Raw genomic sequence first — 17,396 nt, forward strand, 5'->3', positions numbered from 1 at the left:
ATTCTGCTAATGATTATCTTGCGATCCAGCGGGGAAATGCTGCCAGCATCTTTGGTACCATGCCGCAGGGTCCATTTTTAGATTTATTACAGTTTTAGTTTATTTAATTTTATTGTACCTAATATACCTTACTGTATAAATAAATATAATTCCTTTTTATTTTAAAGTAATTATATTTAACATAGATATCCAATAAAATACTAAAACATCACTGATGTAGGTATTTTAAGACTCCCAGGTACTACATTTCAAATAGCTAAGTCTACTATCCGACATTTTTGAAATTTCTTATTACCTACTGGAACGCTTCGTAATAAAAGTAATAATGATAATATGTATGTATATTATGATGTATTTCCCGTCTCCAAATAATTTAATAATTCACCAATTTTTTGTGGCCAGTAGCCGGTACGATAAAAAGTTTTAATAAAAACGTTGTGGTTTGTAAGAGTCAATTTCATGAGATGCCAACTTTCTAACGAGTTTTACGAGCGGCCAAAGTCGAAACAGTCTCAAAGAGTCACCTGTTTGAATACGAAAGAAGACTTGGCGGGTTCATAAGATTCGTTATTAAAAAAATTAAGAAGTCTCGAGAATGGTTGGAGAAAGGAGAACAATCCTTAATACTATAGATGCTAGACGCCGGAATATAATCGGGCATTTGATACGACACGACGGCATCTTCAAAACAATTCTGGAAGGAAAAGAAAATCAAGAAAATCAAGGGAAGGGAGGAAGAGGTCGAACTAGGCGCAGCTACATCGATCAGATAAGGGAGAAAGTCGGCGTCGCGTCATATCAAGAGGTTAGAGCATGGCTCAGAGGAGGGATGTGTGGAAGATACTTCACCGACAAGAGTCTCTTAAGTTAAAGAAGAGAATTGAAGTAAAAAATTTAATGAAATTATAATTAAGCCGCGTGAGTTAGATTATCAGAAAATATTGCATATATTACAATGGCGTAGCGCGTCGAAGTTGGGAAGCAGAAGCCCGTGACGTAACACCGTGCTCAAAATGTCGCACAGCGTGACGACGCGGAGCTTTAACTGGTTATAATCTTCATATTTTTAATAATACGACCATTTCTACGAACCTTGAGGTCCCGGGGCAGATATTTGTATGAATAATCCAAATGTTTGTTCTCGGGTCTTGGATGTTTAATATGTATTTAAGTATCTATTTATCTATACAAGTATGTTTATCCGTTGCCTAGTATCCATAGTACAAGCTTTTTTTAGTTTGGGACTAAGTCAATTGGTGTCAAGTGTTCCATGATATTTATTATTATTTATTTATTTACATATAGAATAGGGAAAACTCCGGAGTAATCAAGTATAATTATAATGTTTATGTCACATTGAATTACTATCATAATTTGCAGTTCCAAAAACGTAACGTACTTAATTAAGATCATAAAATAATTTATTTGCAGTTAATTCCGTGCCATTTCTATCTAGTATTTGGCAAATTATATAATTTGGCTAGTCGCCAGATAGGAACACTAGCAGCTTAAATGACAAAACCAATACCTTACTTAACCTAGGTTAAGCTATCCTAGTCGGTAGGCTTACCACAGACAGCAATTAGTTCGAAGCTGCTTGTACTCGGGTCCACTATAGGTAAATACGATTAGGTTATAAGTTAAACGCGAAAAAATCGCAAAGTTATTTAAAAATATAAAGTTTTTTTTGTCTCAAAAGTAGTTGAGAAGGAGTTGTGTTCTTTGTCTTGTGGAAAGGTGTACACACGCACACAATAAACACGTGCATGATCTTTAGTTTAAATAACGTTTCTTTACGACAATACTGCGTAAGTCAACAATTGGCCATAATCTAAATTCTAAACTATCGTGATGGTGTATGAACGTATGACTTTGTTAATTTTTATACCAATTAAGTTTTTTTTTATATTTCACTGACTTATGTATTAATAAACAAGGAAGTCAAATTTTAGTTAGTTGTAAATTTCAAAGCTAAATTTCATAGAACTATGTAGAAACTACAGTAAATTTCAAATATCCGTTACATAGTACAGTTTAATTTAGCCGTTTGACACCCAATATTCATTGAGGCTGATCCAATTGATATCTGCTTAACCACTGTAGTCTTAATCCTATTACTCCACTTTGTTACAGGAGCTGCGTACCCCAAAACCGCAGCGGAAATTTGACCACAGAACAGACAAGTGAGGAATGTATCTCCCAATCTGGAATTGAATTAGCTTGAAGCGAGCGTGGAAGCGAAACAACTGAACAACGCCAAATTAAAAAAATAAACTGAAACAAAAACGTTTGCTGACGTAAGTAAATTAAAAGATGGTGAAGTTATAAACATCTAACTAAAAATAAGTGAACCAAAACAATTGAAAGATATTTCGATTGAAATAATGTTACTAATGATGAAATTGAAAACAATGAAAGAAAACAAAATGTGTTGTGAGAATGTTGTCGAATTACAAATGCAGTGATCGATTATGCTAAGTGAATAGTAAGATGACTAAATTTGAACTAAAATGGTTGAATAGGAAAATAATATAAACGGTGTGACCAAAATGGCACCAATCCTGCGTGCTCTCATCACGTGCCTCGCTTTGCAGTTCATGGGTAAGTCATTATCGATATAAATCTTATTAGAACTCTAATAATATGTTATAATGTAAAACTTTATTAATTTTCGTTCATATTTCCAATCAAGACTAATCACGCTAAAACCGAGTATTGCCTCGACGTTTTGAAAGATTTTGTAAACATTCAAAACAAATTGCATCGTCATGGACAAGTTTGGCAGTTTCCCACAAACTAGCACAAAATTAGTGATCTAGATAAAATAATGAAATCCCTATTTTTATAAGTTTTGAGAAATACGTGCTCAGCTCTCTATCTACTTTTATGCCATCTTTTATAATATTGATAAATAAATTTATTCCACGTGATTATTATGATTGAACGAAGCCTTTTTCGTACTTTCTAGTTGATGGCAATCATATTTAAATTCAAGTTATATTTTAATATAACTTGATTTATCGAATAGAGTGTTATTTGTAGGTAAAAGGTATGCGAAGGTAAACGTCATTCTACGATTACGCCTGGTGTTAAGAAGCTGAATAAATAATAGACTTTCAAGAAACTTTTGTATTTTTTAATTTTATTACATTTTGCCCAATGGACGCAATGTAAGGTAGTCTCTATACTGCTTACAATATTGCGGTATCCTAATAACGCCCAAGGCAAATTTTTAATATATGAACATCAAACTTTATGTCATTATGATAGAGTTTGATGTTCAAATTACAATAAAGTCCTTTATAAAGGACTCTGGGCGTTAGGAAGTGAATAAAGAGTCATTAAGACTTAAGCTTAAGGCATTCTGAATCAATAGTATACATATAAATAACTCAAAGGTGTACCCACCCTTTGTCTTGAAGGCAGACTTAATAAATCAGAGAATTACTACAAAAGACGAGTAGTTGACGTTTATTTTGCCTAGGAAGTAAAAAAACTTGCTTCCTTTATATTAATACAAATTCGCGCTGTAGGTACGTGTAAGAAAGCAGACACAAAAAGCCAAGCTTCTAATGTGTGTAATTCCCCGCATACAACCATAGCTACATGATTCAGAGAATTCCTCAATTTGTTTCCAAAAAAGCCGTTGGAACACAGAAAATTCCATAAAAATATTCCGTCACAGCATAATTTATGTTCCCATAAGATTTGACATCTCATTATGGCATAATGGTATGAGTTTTCGCTTATTTGTTCACTTTTCCTTTTATTTTTTATTCAGCGACCCTTTTTGTGGATAAAAGCTCTTTCGCCTTGTAAAGGTATAGGTAATTATGCTGTAAAATTTGGTTAATTTCTTGAAATGTTTTCTTTTATTCCACTTTTGTTCTTTGTTTTACTTTCAACAGAATGTTTTCTTTTGATTTCATTCTTTTGATAAAGGTAATGATTTTCGGATTAAATATATTGTAAAACTCTTGCCAATTTACAATTGCCATATTTCAGTAAAAAAACCTTCTAAGTGCATAACGGGCCTGAATCCGAGGGGTCTGTACAATTTGTAGATATCAGTGAATTTCCAGTGAAAACAGAGCCTTTTTCTAACTAAAATATACTCAGTGTGGAGTGATTTTCACTAAGTTAATGACATAGAAAGACAGACAACAAAGCCAAGATTTTCAGATTTTTCTGATTGGTTTTGCTATAAGAGCTTCGTTAGAATTACACCTCTCCATTTCTTCCGTGGATGTTGTAAGAGGCGACAAAGGATATAGGTTAAGGTATACCGTAGGTGACAGGCTAGCAACCTGTCACTTTTGTACTTTTTTTTGACAAACTTTAAACCTAAAATTGCTAAAAGTGGCTCCGAATCGGTAACGTTTCGTGTGCTCTGCCTACCCCATTTGGGAATACAGGCGTGATGTTTGTGTGTATTTGTGTGAATTTGTATGTGTCTGGCTATGTTAGTAATCATCTAAAACACTACACCGAGTAGGTATATTTTGCTTAGGAGACGGGCTCTGCTGTGCTAATACTAGATACTCATAGATTCCTACAAATTTGTGAGGAATCCGCAGTGTGCGGGTCGGATTCGCATTTGACCGGCTTTTTTAATTTGTATACCTGAGTTTATCATAATATTATAACCTATCCCCCCCAGTATAGTTCCCAGTTTGCACTGGGCCCCCGTAGGAACTATGGCCCAAGCCCTCTTGTTCTGACAGGAGGCCTGTGCCCAGCAGTGGGACGTATACAGGCTGCGATGGTTATCATATATAAAGTGATAATAAACAGTTACATTTATGTAAACAAGTACCAGTAGATTAAATTAGATCGCTCCAGTACATTTTCCACTGATCTTGTTTACTTCGTAAACTGAAGCGTCCCCATCACAGAGGCTAAATAATACAATTTAATTAAGTACACGATACGAATACAATACTAAATTTACTCTTATTGTCATCCTTTTCCATGAAATGAAACCAAATTCATTTACGACAGAAATATTCTTATTCATGTTTATATTATCTAGCTTTCTACTTAATAAGGTCGTACATTGCAGAGAGAACAGCATGATTGCTTGAGACAATAACAGCGCGGTTCACTCACATGTTCTGAATCAGCTACACGGAATATAATATTAAGGCTGACCAGAATTATAAAAAAACCTCGCCATATTGCGAAATTCCAGTAGAACTTATTTCTTGCACCATGGTAACAATAAATTCAATTGTCATCGGTCTATTGCTGTCAAAATTTAACGTTGTTTGCGCGTCGTATTTTAAAGTGTTATTTTGTGTTTTTGTGCGTTAAAATGCCGGAAGATTATCCATAGCCTTGGAAGGAAAATAATTCACAATATATTAAAGTATTTGTCATAGAAAAAGTCTGAAGGATTAGAAAATATTCCTTTAAATAACATCACCGACACCATTGTCAATATGACTGGTAGGTACCGTACCGAATGTTGTAAATATGTAGTTGCTGTCCGTAAGTTCCGTAGAAACAACCTTTAGTCAACGGCCGTCATGAAGTCAATCCTGACACATTGCAAAATTAAGAGAGAGAGAGAGAGAGAGAGAGAGAGAGAGAGAGAGAGAGAGATTTACACATATTCGATACACAGAAAAAACACGTTAGGAAGAAATGATAATTAAAAAAAACTATTACTAATTATGAAGTTTCTGAATATAAACAATATGAATCATAGACAAAAATGCAATGCTTACTTGTTGCGTGCGGCAGAGTAGTAAGTATAGCATTTTTTTCAATGGTTGACATTAACAATAATCAGGAGCTTCGTAGTTGTGCAATATGTCAGGATTGACTTCTTAGCGGCCGGGTACTAATAATAATAGGCTATAGTGTCCTAAAAAATATGTAATCAGTCCGTCAGTTAAATTATCAGAAAACTTTGAACACGCATTTTTTGTTTTCTAAATTGAACAGAAAAAATACGAACATTGGAACACAGAACCTCCTCCTTTTTTGAAGTCGGTTAAAAATGATGAAGATTATAGTTACTGTTAAAGTTCCTCTTGACGTATTGTATTTGGTGCGTTAAATGGAGATTAAAATACAATAAAGACTTTTAAAAAATTGTAGGTAGATTTCAAAATATTTTTTTTTTGGTAGTGTTACGTTAGCTCTCAACTGGGTTTCAATGTTTATTTTTCAATTTCCCTTTTGGGCTTCTTACAAAAAATGACACATTTGGTACTCAACTACCATCCTGAGTAGTTCTTACGAGAAAAATTCTATAATAGTTTTTTTTGAGACCAAATATTACTTTAAAAGAATACCATCCTGATTTAGAATAGTAAATTGTGTCTTAAGGGCGGTAAATAAGGAATTACGAACGAGAGTCTGACTGAGGGCTTTAATGAGTTGATGTCCGTAATTCTAGTACCGCCCGTGCAACATACATTGTTTTTCATCACATTTGCGAGTAAAATTGTATAAGTATTTGTAAAAGATTTTTTTTCAAAAATTGACGATACCGCTGACTGCGCTCTTGGCAGCGCCAGCTCCCCACCGCCCTCCCCCTCCGCAGCATGTGCCCGACGTGCGTGCGCTCCTGCAGCAGCGCGCGCAGCAGTATTAGTACGGGCAATGACTCAATTACCGACCTTGGGCTTCATGACAAGAAAATTAATAGGGGCAATGACTCATTTACCTACCACGGGTTTCATGACAAGCATTTTCATGACAATCCCTTGCACTCGCGTCCAAATACGCTTCCAATGAATAAGGTGGCTATAATAGTAAAAAATACACAATCAACAACCAAAAACGGTTTACTGTCTTATATAATACTAGCCGTTTCGTTCATCGCTATACCGCGGGAACTACGAGTATGCAATTTTCCGGGATAAAAAGTATCCTATGCCCTTCTCCGGGATTCAAACTATCTGTATACCGAATTTCAATTAAATCAGTTCAGTGGTTTAGATGTGATGAAGTAACAAACAAATAAACCAACAAGTAAACAAACAGACTTACAAACTTTTGCATTTATAATATTAGAGGGATATCCGATCATAACATTAGCAGAAGCGACTTAAAATTGGTATAAAAATAGCGTTTTACTAACGGTATAAGTTTTAAGACTTGATTGGAATAGTACCTATCGGTAAAATAGGTACCGTTATATCCTCATAAGCCCTCGATACTTTATAAAGGACCAATTAATACAAAGAATAACGGTCGAATGTACTTTATAAAGTACAAATTATTCATTGAAAAAAAAATAAGAATTTGGAATTAAGATCCAAAATAACAAAGCTGGTGAACCGCGTCTAGGTCTTAAGTATTATGTCTGTTAAAAAAAAGTTAGGACTCAGGAGGATATACCGCATTAGTTTCGGTTTCCAATCTCATTAGACCTTTTTAATCCTAGTGATTGCGCTGATCTCGCGGCTAGGACTATAGGATTTTATGGCTATAGTTTATATGGCTCGTAAACATTGTCCTTATTCAGTAACATTCTCTAAAACGTATGGACTATTTCATTTCCTTGCTTTTATTGTTACTTAGCTAATAGCTTGTATGCTAACTAGGGTGAAATTTGTTTCAGATTCAATTCACAATATCAGAAATATTTTATGAACCTAATTCTATTTGGAACGCAGTTTTTCCATAAGTCGCAAGTCACAGTGAAAGTCAAAATAATCTTAACTTAATTTGGGCTATAAAACACTTATAATATTTAAAAATAGACCACAGGAAATTACCGGCAAAAAACTGAATACATTTTTTTTTCATAAAATAGTTTCAATTTTATTTATATTGAAAGTACCTATATTTAACGCAATAGATACACTTTTTAATTCATAGCAGTTAATTTTATCATATTTCCGGTCCTTTATATTATCAAATTTAATGGTGAGTATATTCATAAATGATAGGTTTCGTATCAATTTACTTAAAATAAAGAGACAGCTTTATCTTTATTACCACCCCGTTCACGCACGTTATTTGAGTGCTCATATATATTATGTCAATACAGATAATATAAATACAATGCATAGAAAAATTATTTAGGGGCTGTTTCACCATCCATTGATTAGTGTTAACTGACGGTTAAATGTGATGCCGTCTCTATTTGTTTTGTTCGAATAGACGAAGACTGCATCACATTTAACCGTCAGTTAACACTAATCAATGGATGGTGAAACAACTTATTATTGGCCTTTTAAGTATAATATTGGGAAGAAAAATAGCTGTCCAATTAAGAGTTTACATCAGGGTTAGGTGAACTATATGTAGGAGCTATTTCCATAAATAGAAAAGAAATGCGTTTTTCTCGAAGTGGGAATATGTCTTACATTCTTATACTTATATTTTCGCTAGGTAGTTTTAGCGTGGAATGAAAATTGAAATGCTGTAAGGTATACTGAGTTAAGTAAAATTAAGGAAAAAGTTAAATATAAAAAAAAACAATTGACCTAACTAGTTCCAAACTAAGCAAACCTTGTACTAGGCATCGCTTTTGCCCGCGGGTTCGCCCGAGTGGAATTCGGTTATCGCGCGCCTTTCCCTCGGGAACTGTGCATTTTTCCGTGATAAAAAGTAGCCATTGTCACTCTCTGGCCCATAAACAATCTCTATGCCAATAATCACGTCGATCCGTCGCTCCGTTTCGACGTAAAAGACGGACGTACAAACACACACACTTTCGCATTTATAATATTAGTATGGATATTTCAGGACTAAAGCGTCGTATGCTGTGGATAAAACAAAACAAATTAGGTACGATCTCAAGTATAAATATATCTTTGACCTTGACTATACAACAAGTACGACGCGATGGCCGCTAGATTAAATGGTCTACTTTCCCGGTTCAAGACAAAATCACTTTTGATTTTTCCTCACCTTGAAACGTTATTAGATCAGCATTAAGATAAAACAATTTAAAACACTGTCACGCCTTATAAAGTCAGACTCAGAGTAATCAGATTAGTGGCATTATGAGTCCATTAAGGAAAACACAGCGATAAATTGTAGCTTTCGTGATAAAATCTGAATGGTAAATTGTTCGGGATGTTTTTTATCGTCTCGGCTTTGAGGGTGTTGGAACACGGTTCTTACATTTATGGGGAGATTTGGGATTCGTTTTGTTACTTTCAGGGTCCACCATACTGGTATTCAAAGTACGGTGACGAACCATAAACGTTGTAATGACCACACATGCGTCACGTATTTAACACGTACCAATATATTGATAAATCAGTGTGTAAAACCGTACTTTTAGTTTGTTTCTAGGCCTGTAGATGTCATTCACTATCTTGCTTGAATGGAATCCTGAATTGCGCTGTTAAGATTTTTTTGTCAACCTCAATAAATTTGTCATTCCCAAAGCAACCGTGGTTGAGTTAATTGGTGTATACAACATTCAAACATGGTTCTTCGAGAACAAAATGAATTACGTCTTTGCGTCCACTTTTTAACCCTAGTGAGAACGGAACGAGTATCACGGTCGATTCTACATAGTCAGTTTCAGTAAGAGTAGTTTCCATCAATGCCACCTATTTCGATGGAACGTGCTCCACTGAACGATTCAAGCGATCTTTCACGCCTCGTAGCTGCATAATTCTGTAAAAAGCTGGCAGCTGAGGTTTTTCCAACGTCCTTAAAAAAGCGAGTGTTTAGTTTCATGCAAAGCTGGCAACTTCTAATGGTAATGTAGGTGTCCGTGGGCAGCGGTGATTACTTATCATTAGAGAAACCGCATGTTCGCTGTCGGCTTTGACGTAGAAATAAACATTGACGACCGGATAGTCAAGTGGTTGGAGAACCTGACTACGCGAAGCTTGAGGTTCCGGGTTCGATTCCCGGCCGGGGCAGATATTTGTATGAATAATACGAATGTTTGTTCTCGGGTCTTGGATGTTCAATATGTATTTAAGTATGCATTTTATCTATACAAGTATGTTTATCCGTTGCCTAAAATCCATAGTACAAGCTTTGCTTAGTTTGGGACTAGGTCAATTGGTGTCAAGTGTCCCATGATATTTATTTATTATTTATATATTTATTTATTTCAATATTAGTATCGCTTTTTTGTGTAGATTTTTTTATATTTAACTTTTAAGAGTCGTTGTCAAAGGTATAATTTTATAGGTAATGCACAAACTTGACTAGTGATATTAATGTGATACATACATATGTAAGAGCGACATCAAAGAACTCACTATTTTAACCTACGAAAAATTAAATATCTTCATACTTGATTTTATTTTAATAATCAAAGGTAGACAACCAGAAATTCTGAAATTCTTGAAGAAACGAATTTAATTTGACCTGTTGGACGTTACCTTAATGTTAACGGAATTTAAAAATCATTATGCCGAAAGACGTCCACTGCTGGACATAGGCCTCCCCCAAGGCTCTCCACTCAGACCGGTCTTGTGCTTTCCGCATCCACCACTTGTTGGAGGCCTACCGACAGCTCGTCTCCCGGTCCGCGGACGCCATTTGAGAACCTTCTGACCCCCATCGGCCATCAGTCCTGCGAGCAATGTGCCCCGCCCACTGCCACTTCAGTTTCGCAATTCTTCGGGCTATGTCGGTAACCATAGTTCTACTGCGGATATCATCATTTCTATTTATATCCCGCAGAGAAACCCCGAGAATAGACCTCTCCATAGCCCTCTGAGTGAATTTAAAAATATCACGTTGTATTATATAATATAAGCAAGAAAATGACGAATTTAGAAGCAACAACGGTTGAAAGGAGAAATTGACTAAGCGACATTTTTTTAAGATAGTGAGTTATATACATGTTCGGAATCAGTAAATGTTTCTCTGTCGTTTGAGCTATGTCTCAAAAATTTTGCAAAATATCGCTTAGTCAATTTCTCCTTTCAACCGTCGATACATACTACATACAACCGTTGTTCTCTTATCTGTACTGCTTACTATATCGTGGTGTTCAATTTAGAGTCATTGTATTGTTTTGTATTGTTACTTACATAATAATTTGTAAAAACCAACTTAACCAACTTAAGGGGTCACCATGAACTTAAAGGCCGTATCAATAATCTATTTAAAATTGATTTAGCGATCCACTAAAGGCAACAGGGGCTCGCATCCATCAATCAGATGTCTCTAGTCTACACACGGGTGGGTGGTGTACACCACTTGTACAGTAACATTAAGATTTATGTACACGTCGACCACGGGGACCTAGAGGAGGTTAATGTCTGTCTTAAAATTTAGAAGGTGACTATGACTAATGTAGAGATATATTTATTAGCCTTCTTGGATTAGGTATAATCACTATAAGTAACTATTGTTCATCGCCTCACCGGTTAAGTAGTAACTATGTACCAGGGAATATGCAAGTTTTTTTTTCCAAAAATGTCTTGATGATGTGGACCTGGACGTTTTAAATGATCAATTAGAGATCCAACGTGAATTTGAAAAAAAATGAAAATATTTATTGATTGAAGAAGCGTTTACATATGAATATACAGGTAGACCCCAAGGTCTCTTTTATCTTGGGATCCGTTGAGCTAATTTGCATTACTTACTGATATGGGTTACTTATTTATTAATGCGGATTATTATATAAGTGATACTAAAAGCCAACAAAGAGAAGGAATTATATTATAATTAAAGTAGCAAAAGGAAAGACAATAAATTAAATTAGTTCTGTTTGCATGTGAGGGGTAATTATCTTTCGTGGCTTTTTAACGAAATTTTCATTTAAGTCAGTGACAATGGTTACATATTTGAATATCGAAAGTTAAAATATCTACGGGTGAAATGTCGATGTTCAAAATATCGAAAATTAAAAATATCGATTGTATCACAATATCGAAAGTTATCACTCTTGAATCATCTAGAGCAAGCTTGCATTCTCCCTGACAGTCCTTATGCTTGCGTGTAGTTGTAGTTTAAAGTGTATACCTATGGTCAAAATGTCTAAGATTGAATGTCGATTGATTAAAATATCGAATGAGTAAAAATATCGATAGCCAATATATCTAAGTTGTAAATGTCAACATATTTGAATGTCGAAAATTAATGTATCGTTCATACAAATCGGCTTTATTTATTGCTCCTTTCTCTTAATAGCATTTATTTTACATAATCTAGTAATTTTTAGCACTCGCCGGCCGCTGCTGCGGCACGCTCGCTTCGCTCGCTCGGCTCGTGCGTTGTTATGATAACAGTTTTAACCTTACCGAACCAAATATTTTTGGTAATTCATGTTCAATAGGTTAGGTTAGGTAAGTATGACGTCAAGGCGCGAAGCGCCTTAACTGAGCGGAATAGGAGCTCCGCGAAGCGGAGCTTCGTCGACCCCGTCACGTGATAGTTCATACATATGATTTTCGATACTCTGTACTTCGATATTTTGGACTTCGATGTTTATATCTTTCGATGTCACTTCTGTAGATAAATATATTTTCGATATATTGGACGTAGATTATCTAACCATTCGACAATATAAACTTTCGTTATTTAATTTTCGATATTTCGATACAGTCGATATTTTAATTTTCGATATTTCGGACATCGACATTTTACCCGTAGATATTTTAACTTTCGATATTCAAATATGTAACCGTGACAATACATTAATCTGGTAGTGAAAATCCGGTTAAGATCGTCGCCGCATGACGGAACTCCTCAGCGGTTGATGGCATCAACTTGAAGGTACGGAAATGTACTTTTGATTGACAGTGCTAACTAGCAATTACAATCAACAATAACTACAGTTAGCAAAAAAGCTTGTTATTAAGAATTAAATCTTTAGCAAAAACTTGTTTTCCGCGCTCTTAATTACGACGCAGTTATGTCGCTTAAGATTTACCCTTCACGCGGGTACATAATAAAGCGAAATGCTCAACTGGCCTTTACACAGACCCTTAGCAATTACATCAAGTACATTTCTTTTGCACAAGTATTATTAAATTACAAAGGAAGAATCCCGCAACCGTATTTGGGAAAGGTCAAAGGAGGCACGTGCAAAAACGAACTTTTACAACGGTCTAATTTTATTTAACGTACCGAGAAACATCTTACGTACGGGAATACCTATTGTGGCGGTTTAGGAAAGGACAAATACTTGTGGTCAAGTTTTGGTTTGGATGATAATGTAACTTTTTTATCTTCGACTTAGTGTCTGTCGTTAAACTATTAGACTATTATAGTTACAATAAATTCAAATAATTTAATTTTTCAAATTGTTTTTGTCCGATTACCCGAGTACCCGACACGAAAATGCCCAGTAGATCACACCTTGCTGTCACCTCTATTGCTAATGGCATAAAATTAAAGATGACATCTATTGGAACAGTAACGAGCACTAGTACGTTTACGTTACGTATGTGGAAAGCTAAAGATCTCAAAAAAAAGTCAAAGTCAAAATATCTTTATTCAATTTAGGCTAAAACAAGCACTTATGAATGTAAAAAAAAAACTACCACCGGTTCGGAAAAACCTCTGTTGAGAAGAATCCGGCAAGAAACTCAACGTGGTATATTTATCTAAAAGAACACTTCCATGGAAACGGGATAAAATTCTCGAAATCTCAACCGTTAGAGTCATGACAATCTCAAGACATGAAATTTGGATTCAGGTGAATTACGTATATGTGTAAACGTTAATGAAATCCGCAACGTAATTTTTGGGGATTCCCATAAGAATTTAGTAAACTTCCGGAATTTCAATGCAAATGAGTCTCATGGTATACGTGTAGAAACCGCGGGTAGTGAATAATCCGATGACATTATCCACTTTGCCAATAAATAAATAAATATCATGGGATACTTGACACCAATTGACCTAGTTCCAACCTAAGCAAAGCTTGTACTATGGATACTAGGCAACGGATAAACATACTTATAAAGATAAATACTCATACTCATACTCATACTCTTTTATTGGTAATATCATTATTACATGTCATTTTGTTAAATTAATCTAATATATTCTAAGAACTAATTAATTAAATAATTTCAGTAAATAATAGCCGTTGGCTGAAATTTAAGGAACTCATCAAAAGTGTAGAATGTGTGCTCGACAAGCCAGTTTTTCAGTCTTTTTTAAAAAATGTCTAACGACGGAGCCGAAGTAATTGACTCGGGCAACTACATACTTAAATACTATTAAACATCCAAAACCCGAAAAAAAAAACATTCGTATTATTCATACAAATATCTGTCCCGGCCGGCAATCGAACCCGGGACCTTAAGTTTCGTAGTCAGTTTCTCAAACCACTTGGCCATCCGGTCCTCAAAACCAATATAAATCGTCAATATAAAAGTCGCGTACATTAATGTACAAGAGTGTATTCACTAAATAATTTCCAAAGCACATATTTATTAATATTAGGTATTTTATACCTGTCATCCATCCTACCGATGTGTCATCGTATTTACGTGTTTCCCTATAAACTGTTTGGCACGACATTGCCGCCGATAAATCTTTTCTTTGCCTGTCATTTGTCAATCCTCATTTTCTTTGAAAGCCTTTTATGGCGTGCAATATTCACTTACCTGCTTTGAGTCAAATGGATACGCGAATTGGGTAGATACTGAGTGAAATTGATGTGAAGTGAAATGTAAATGTTTGCATTTTAGATTTAACAGATAAAGATACAGAGTTATACAGAGTGTCACAAAAATAAATTATCATATTGATATTTTTTTGATACGAGGGTTGCCTTTTAAGTTGTGTCGTTTGGAAAAACTAAAGACAATTTAAGAGTTAAATGGTATTTATTGTTTTTCAAAGTAATCACCAACATATGTAATACACTTTTTCATTCGATCGAACCAGTTTTCGAAACATTTATTCCAGTCCGAAGTCGGGGTCTCCAAAATGGCCATTTTGTATGCCTCAACCGCTTCTTCAGGCGTCCGGTACCGTTGACCACGAAGTCGTTGCTTGATTTTTGGAAAAGTGACGAAATCAATAGGGCTTAAGTCTGGGCTGTGGGGCGGGTGTTTGAGATTTTCGACATTTTGATCTTTTAAAAACACAATTGTCTGCCGGGCGGTGTGCGAACTCGCATTATCGTGGTGCAGTACTATACGACGTCTTGGGTTATTTTTTCGGAACTCGCCGATTACTTCAGGTAAACAAGCAGTGGTAAACCAGTCAGCATTAACTGTTTTACGGTCTTCGAGCACGATGGTGGCAACGTGGCCATTCTTCGTTACAAACGTGGCGACCATTTTTTTCGAAGTGCTCCGTGAGCGTATTACTTTGGTCGGTTTTGGCTCATCTTGGAACACCCAAACAATCGACTGCTGTTTAGAATCTGGATCGTAGGCATATATCCAAGATTCATCACCACTGATAATGTCATAAACGTGTTTAGAGTCTCTTCGGTTAAATTGCCGCAGAGTTTTGCGACACCATCCAACGCGAGCCATTTTTTTGGTTTTCACTAAGTAAATGTGGTATGCAGCGTGAGATAAAAAAAATTACGCCTAAGTATTCAGTTGCCGTACAGCATCAATGTTCTCCTGGGTTACGGCTGTTTTTAGTCGGCCTTCACGGTGCCTATCACTAAGACTAGAGCAACCACGTAGAAATTCTAAATACCAGCGTTCCAAATTTATAAATAAACTTAAAGAATTCATGATAGAAAAATGCTACTACTCAATAAATGAATACCTAGATGATAGATGATAAATTTAACATAATGTTAATAAATAATCCTAATAGATAAAAGGGACATGATGTAATATTAATTGATTAAGAATTTCATAAAAGTAAGTCAGTTTAATGTGATTGTGATATTTAGCTAAAAGATAAAATTTATTAATTATATAAAAGCCCTCTGCTGAGAGGAGGCCTGTGCCAGCATTGGGACATATATAGGCTGGGATGATGATGATGATAAAAGCTGGCCTCTTGTATAATATTGCTGTGCCCAACAGGGTCCATGATGATCACATAATCTCTATGTAACATCTGTAACCATACATTGTGGAAAAGCAATAAAATATTGAGTATGGTGCTTTATTATTAAAACACATACGTTTACATGGTGCTTTATTATTAAAAACCGAAGTCAGCTCTTCAAAGCACTGAAGACGCGTTAAACCCCTTTTGAAGTTGTAAAAAATTATCGCACGTAAATTTTCCTTCGAAATTTCCATTTTCACAACTGACTTGTCAACTTTGAACCGACGCTGTATTAAAACGGTTCGGCCAATCTCGAGTCATCCTTTTGTTTTCGAATTCTAAATTCAAATATTTTAAGATAATACTAGATTTTTTTTAATAATCACGGGACGTTTCAAACGACAGAACTTAAAAGGCAGCCCTCGTACCTTCCGGGATAATAAATTAAACATTTTGTTTTTATAGCCTGTATTATGTCCCACTGCTGGGCAAAGGCCTTCCCTTTTCTCCGCCACTCTTCCCTGTCCTGGGCATGCACCTGCCAATCGAGCTGAAAAAACCTTTAATCACAAATCTTTGAACAAGTCTAGTCTAGAATTCTGGTAACAGCCGGGACCTATTCGAAATCGTTCCCGCCTCAAAAATGTTGAAATTTCAAGTTTATTAATAGAGTTCTAACCCTGGTTTTATTTCGGTGTTTTTTTTTTTTTTTTGGAGTTTGAATGGTTTAAGTGTGCTAAGCTGCGGGTAAAGGCTAAACTATAACTATGCAAAAACATATATAGCTGTTTAAAACATAATTAATAATGATTTTTTATTTTGTTTATGTTCGTGTCATAGAATTCGAGTTAAATACGTGTCAAAAACTCATCCACTTTTTAATGAAATGTCTAACGCATAAGTCAATTTCAAAAAGGTGGCTTTAAGAGGATATCTAAATTAAATGCGCACGAGACCAATTATCTCCTTTGTGCAATGGACGCTTGTCTTGTTAGAAATTAATACAGTTCGGTATTTTCCTAATTTTCGACTGCCTTTTCAAATTATACCGTAAAATTTAACTAATTTTAGAACGTAATTGGGATACAGAATAATTTAATACATTTTCTTCACTCAACATTGCAAAGTAAAAAGGTATTTGTATGTCTTTAATTACCCACGTTACGTTATTTTATCATTTCCGTTTCATTTATTTTATAACAGAAACTTATCTGGCTCTTTTTAATGTTTATTATGCGGCAGTACTAATGAGGTTTTTTTTAATTTAATATAGAGAAATTTTATTTGCCATCCATAGGAACAAACATAGAACAAATTACATGACGCTAAACGTCACTCAGCATATGCTGTGATCAGTAAGGACCTTATCTACTAACTTAAAAATTTAAAATAATAAAACTATTAAATTGTATGGCAACACCGGCTTAAACAGTTCAATCTTGCAGTATATATTTTCATTTCCCAATATACTTGTTCAGCAATCTGTAACGAAACGTTGAGTAAAGACCTCTTTAAAATCCATACAG

General features: G+C 35.1%; 1 protein-coding gene across 1 annotated transcript in view; it reads left to right on the forward strand.

The window, feature by feature from the left end:
- LOC141440101 (uncharacterized) overlaps window positions 1-17,396 on the forward strand; it is a 143,044-nt gene that overhangs the window by 62,361 nt on the left and 63,287 nt on the right. The window contains exon 2 of the mRNA XM_074104563.1: window positions 2,134-2,601. Within this exon, the coding sequence (XP_073960664.1) occupies window positions 2,550-2,601 (52 nt within the window). The 5' untranslated portion in view covers window positions 2,134-2,549. The remainder of the gene's footprint in view (window positions 1-2,133; window positions 2,602-17,396) is intronic.

The sequence above is a fragment of the Choristoneura fumiferana genome, chromosome 22 (genome assembly GCF_025370935.1).
Source record: "Choristoneura fumiferana chromosome 22, NRCan_CFum_1, whole genome shotgun sequence".
NCBI lineage: Eukaryota > Metazoa > Arthropoda > Insecta > Lepidoptera > Tortricidae > Choristoneura > Choristoneura fumiferana.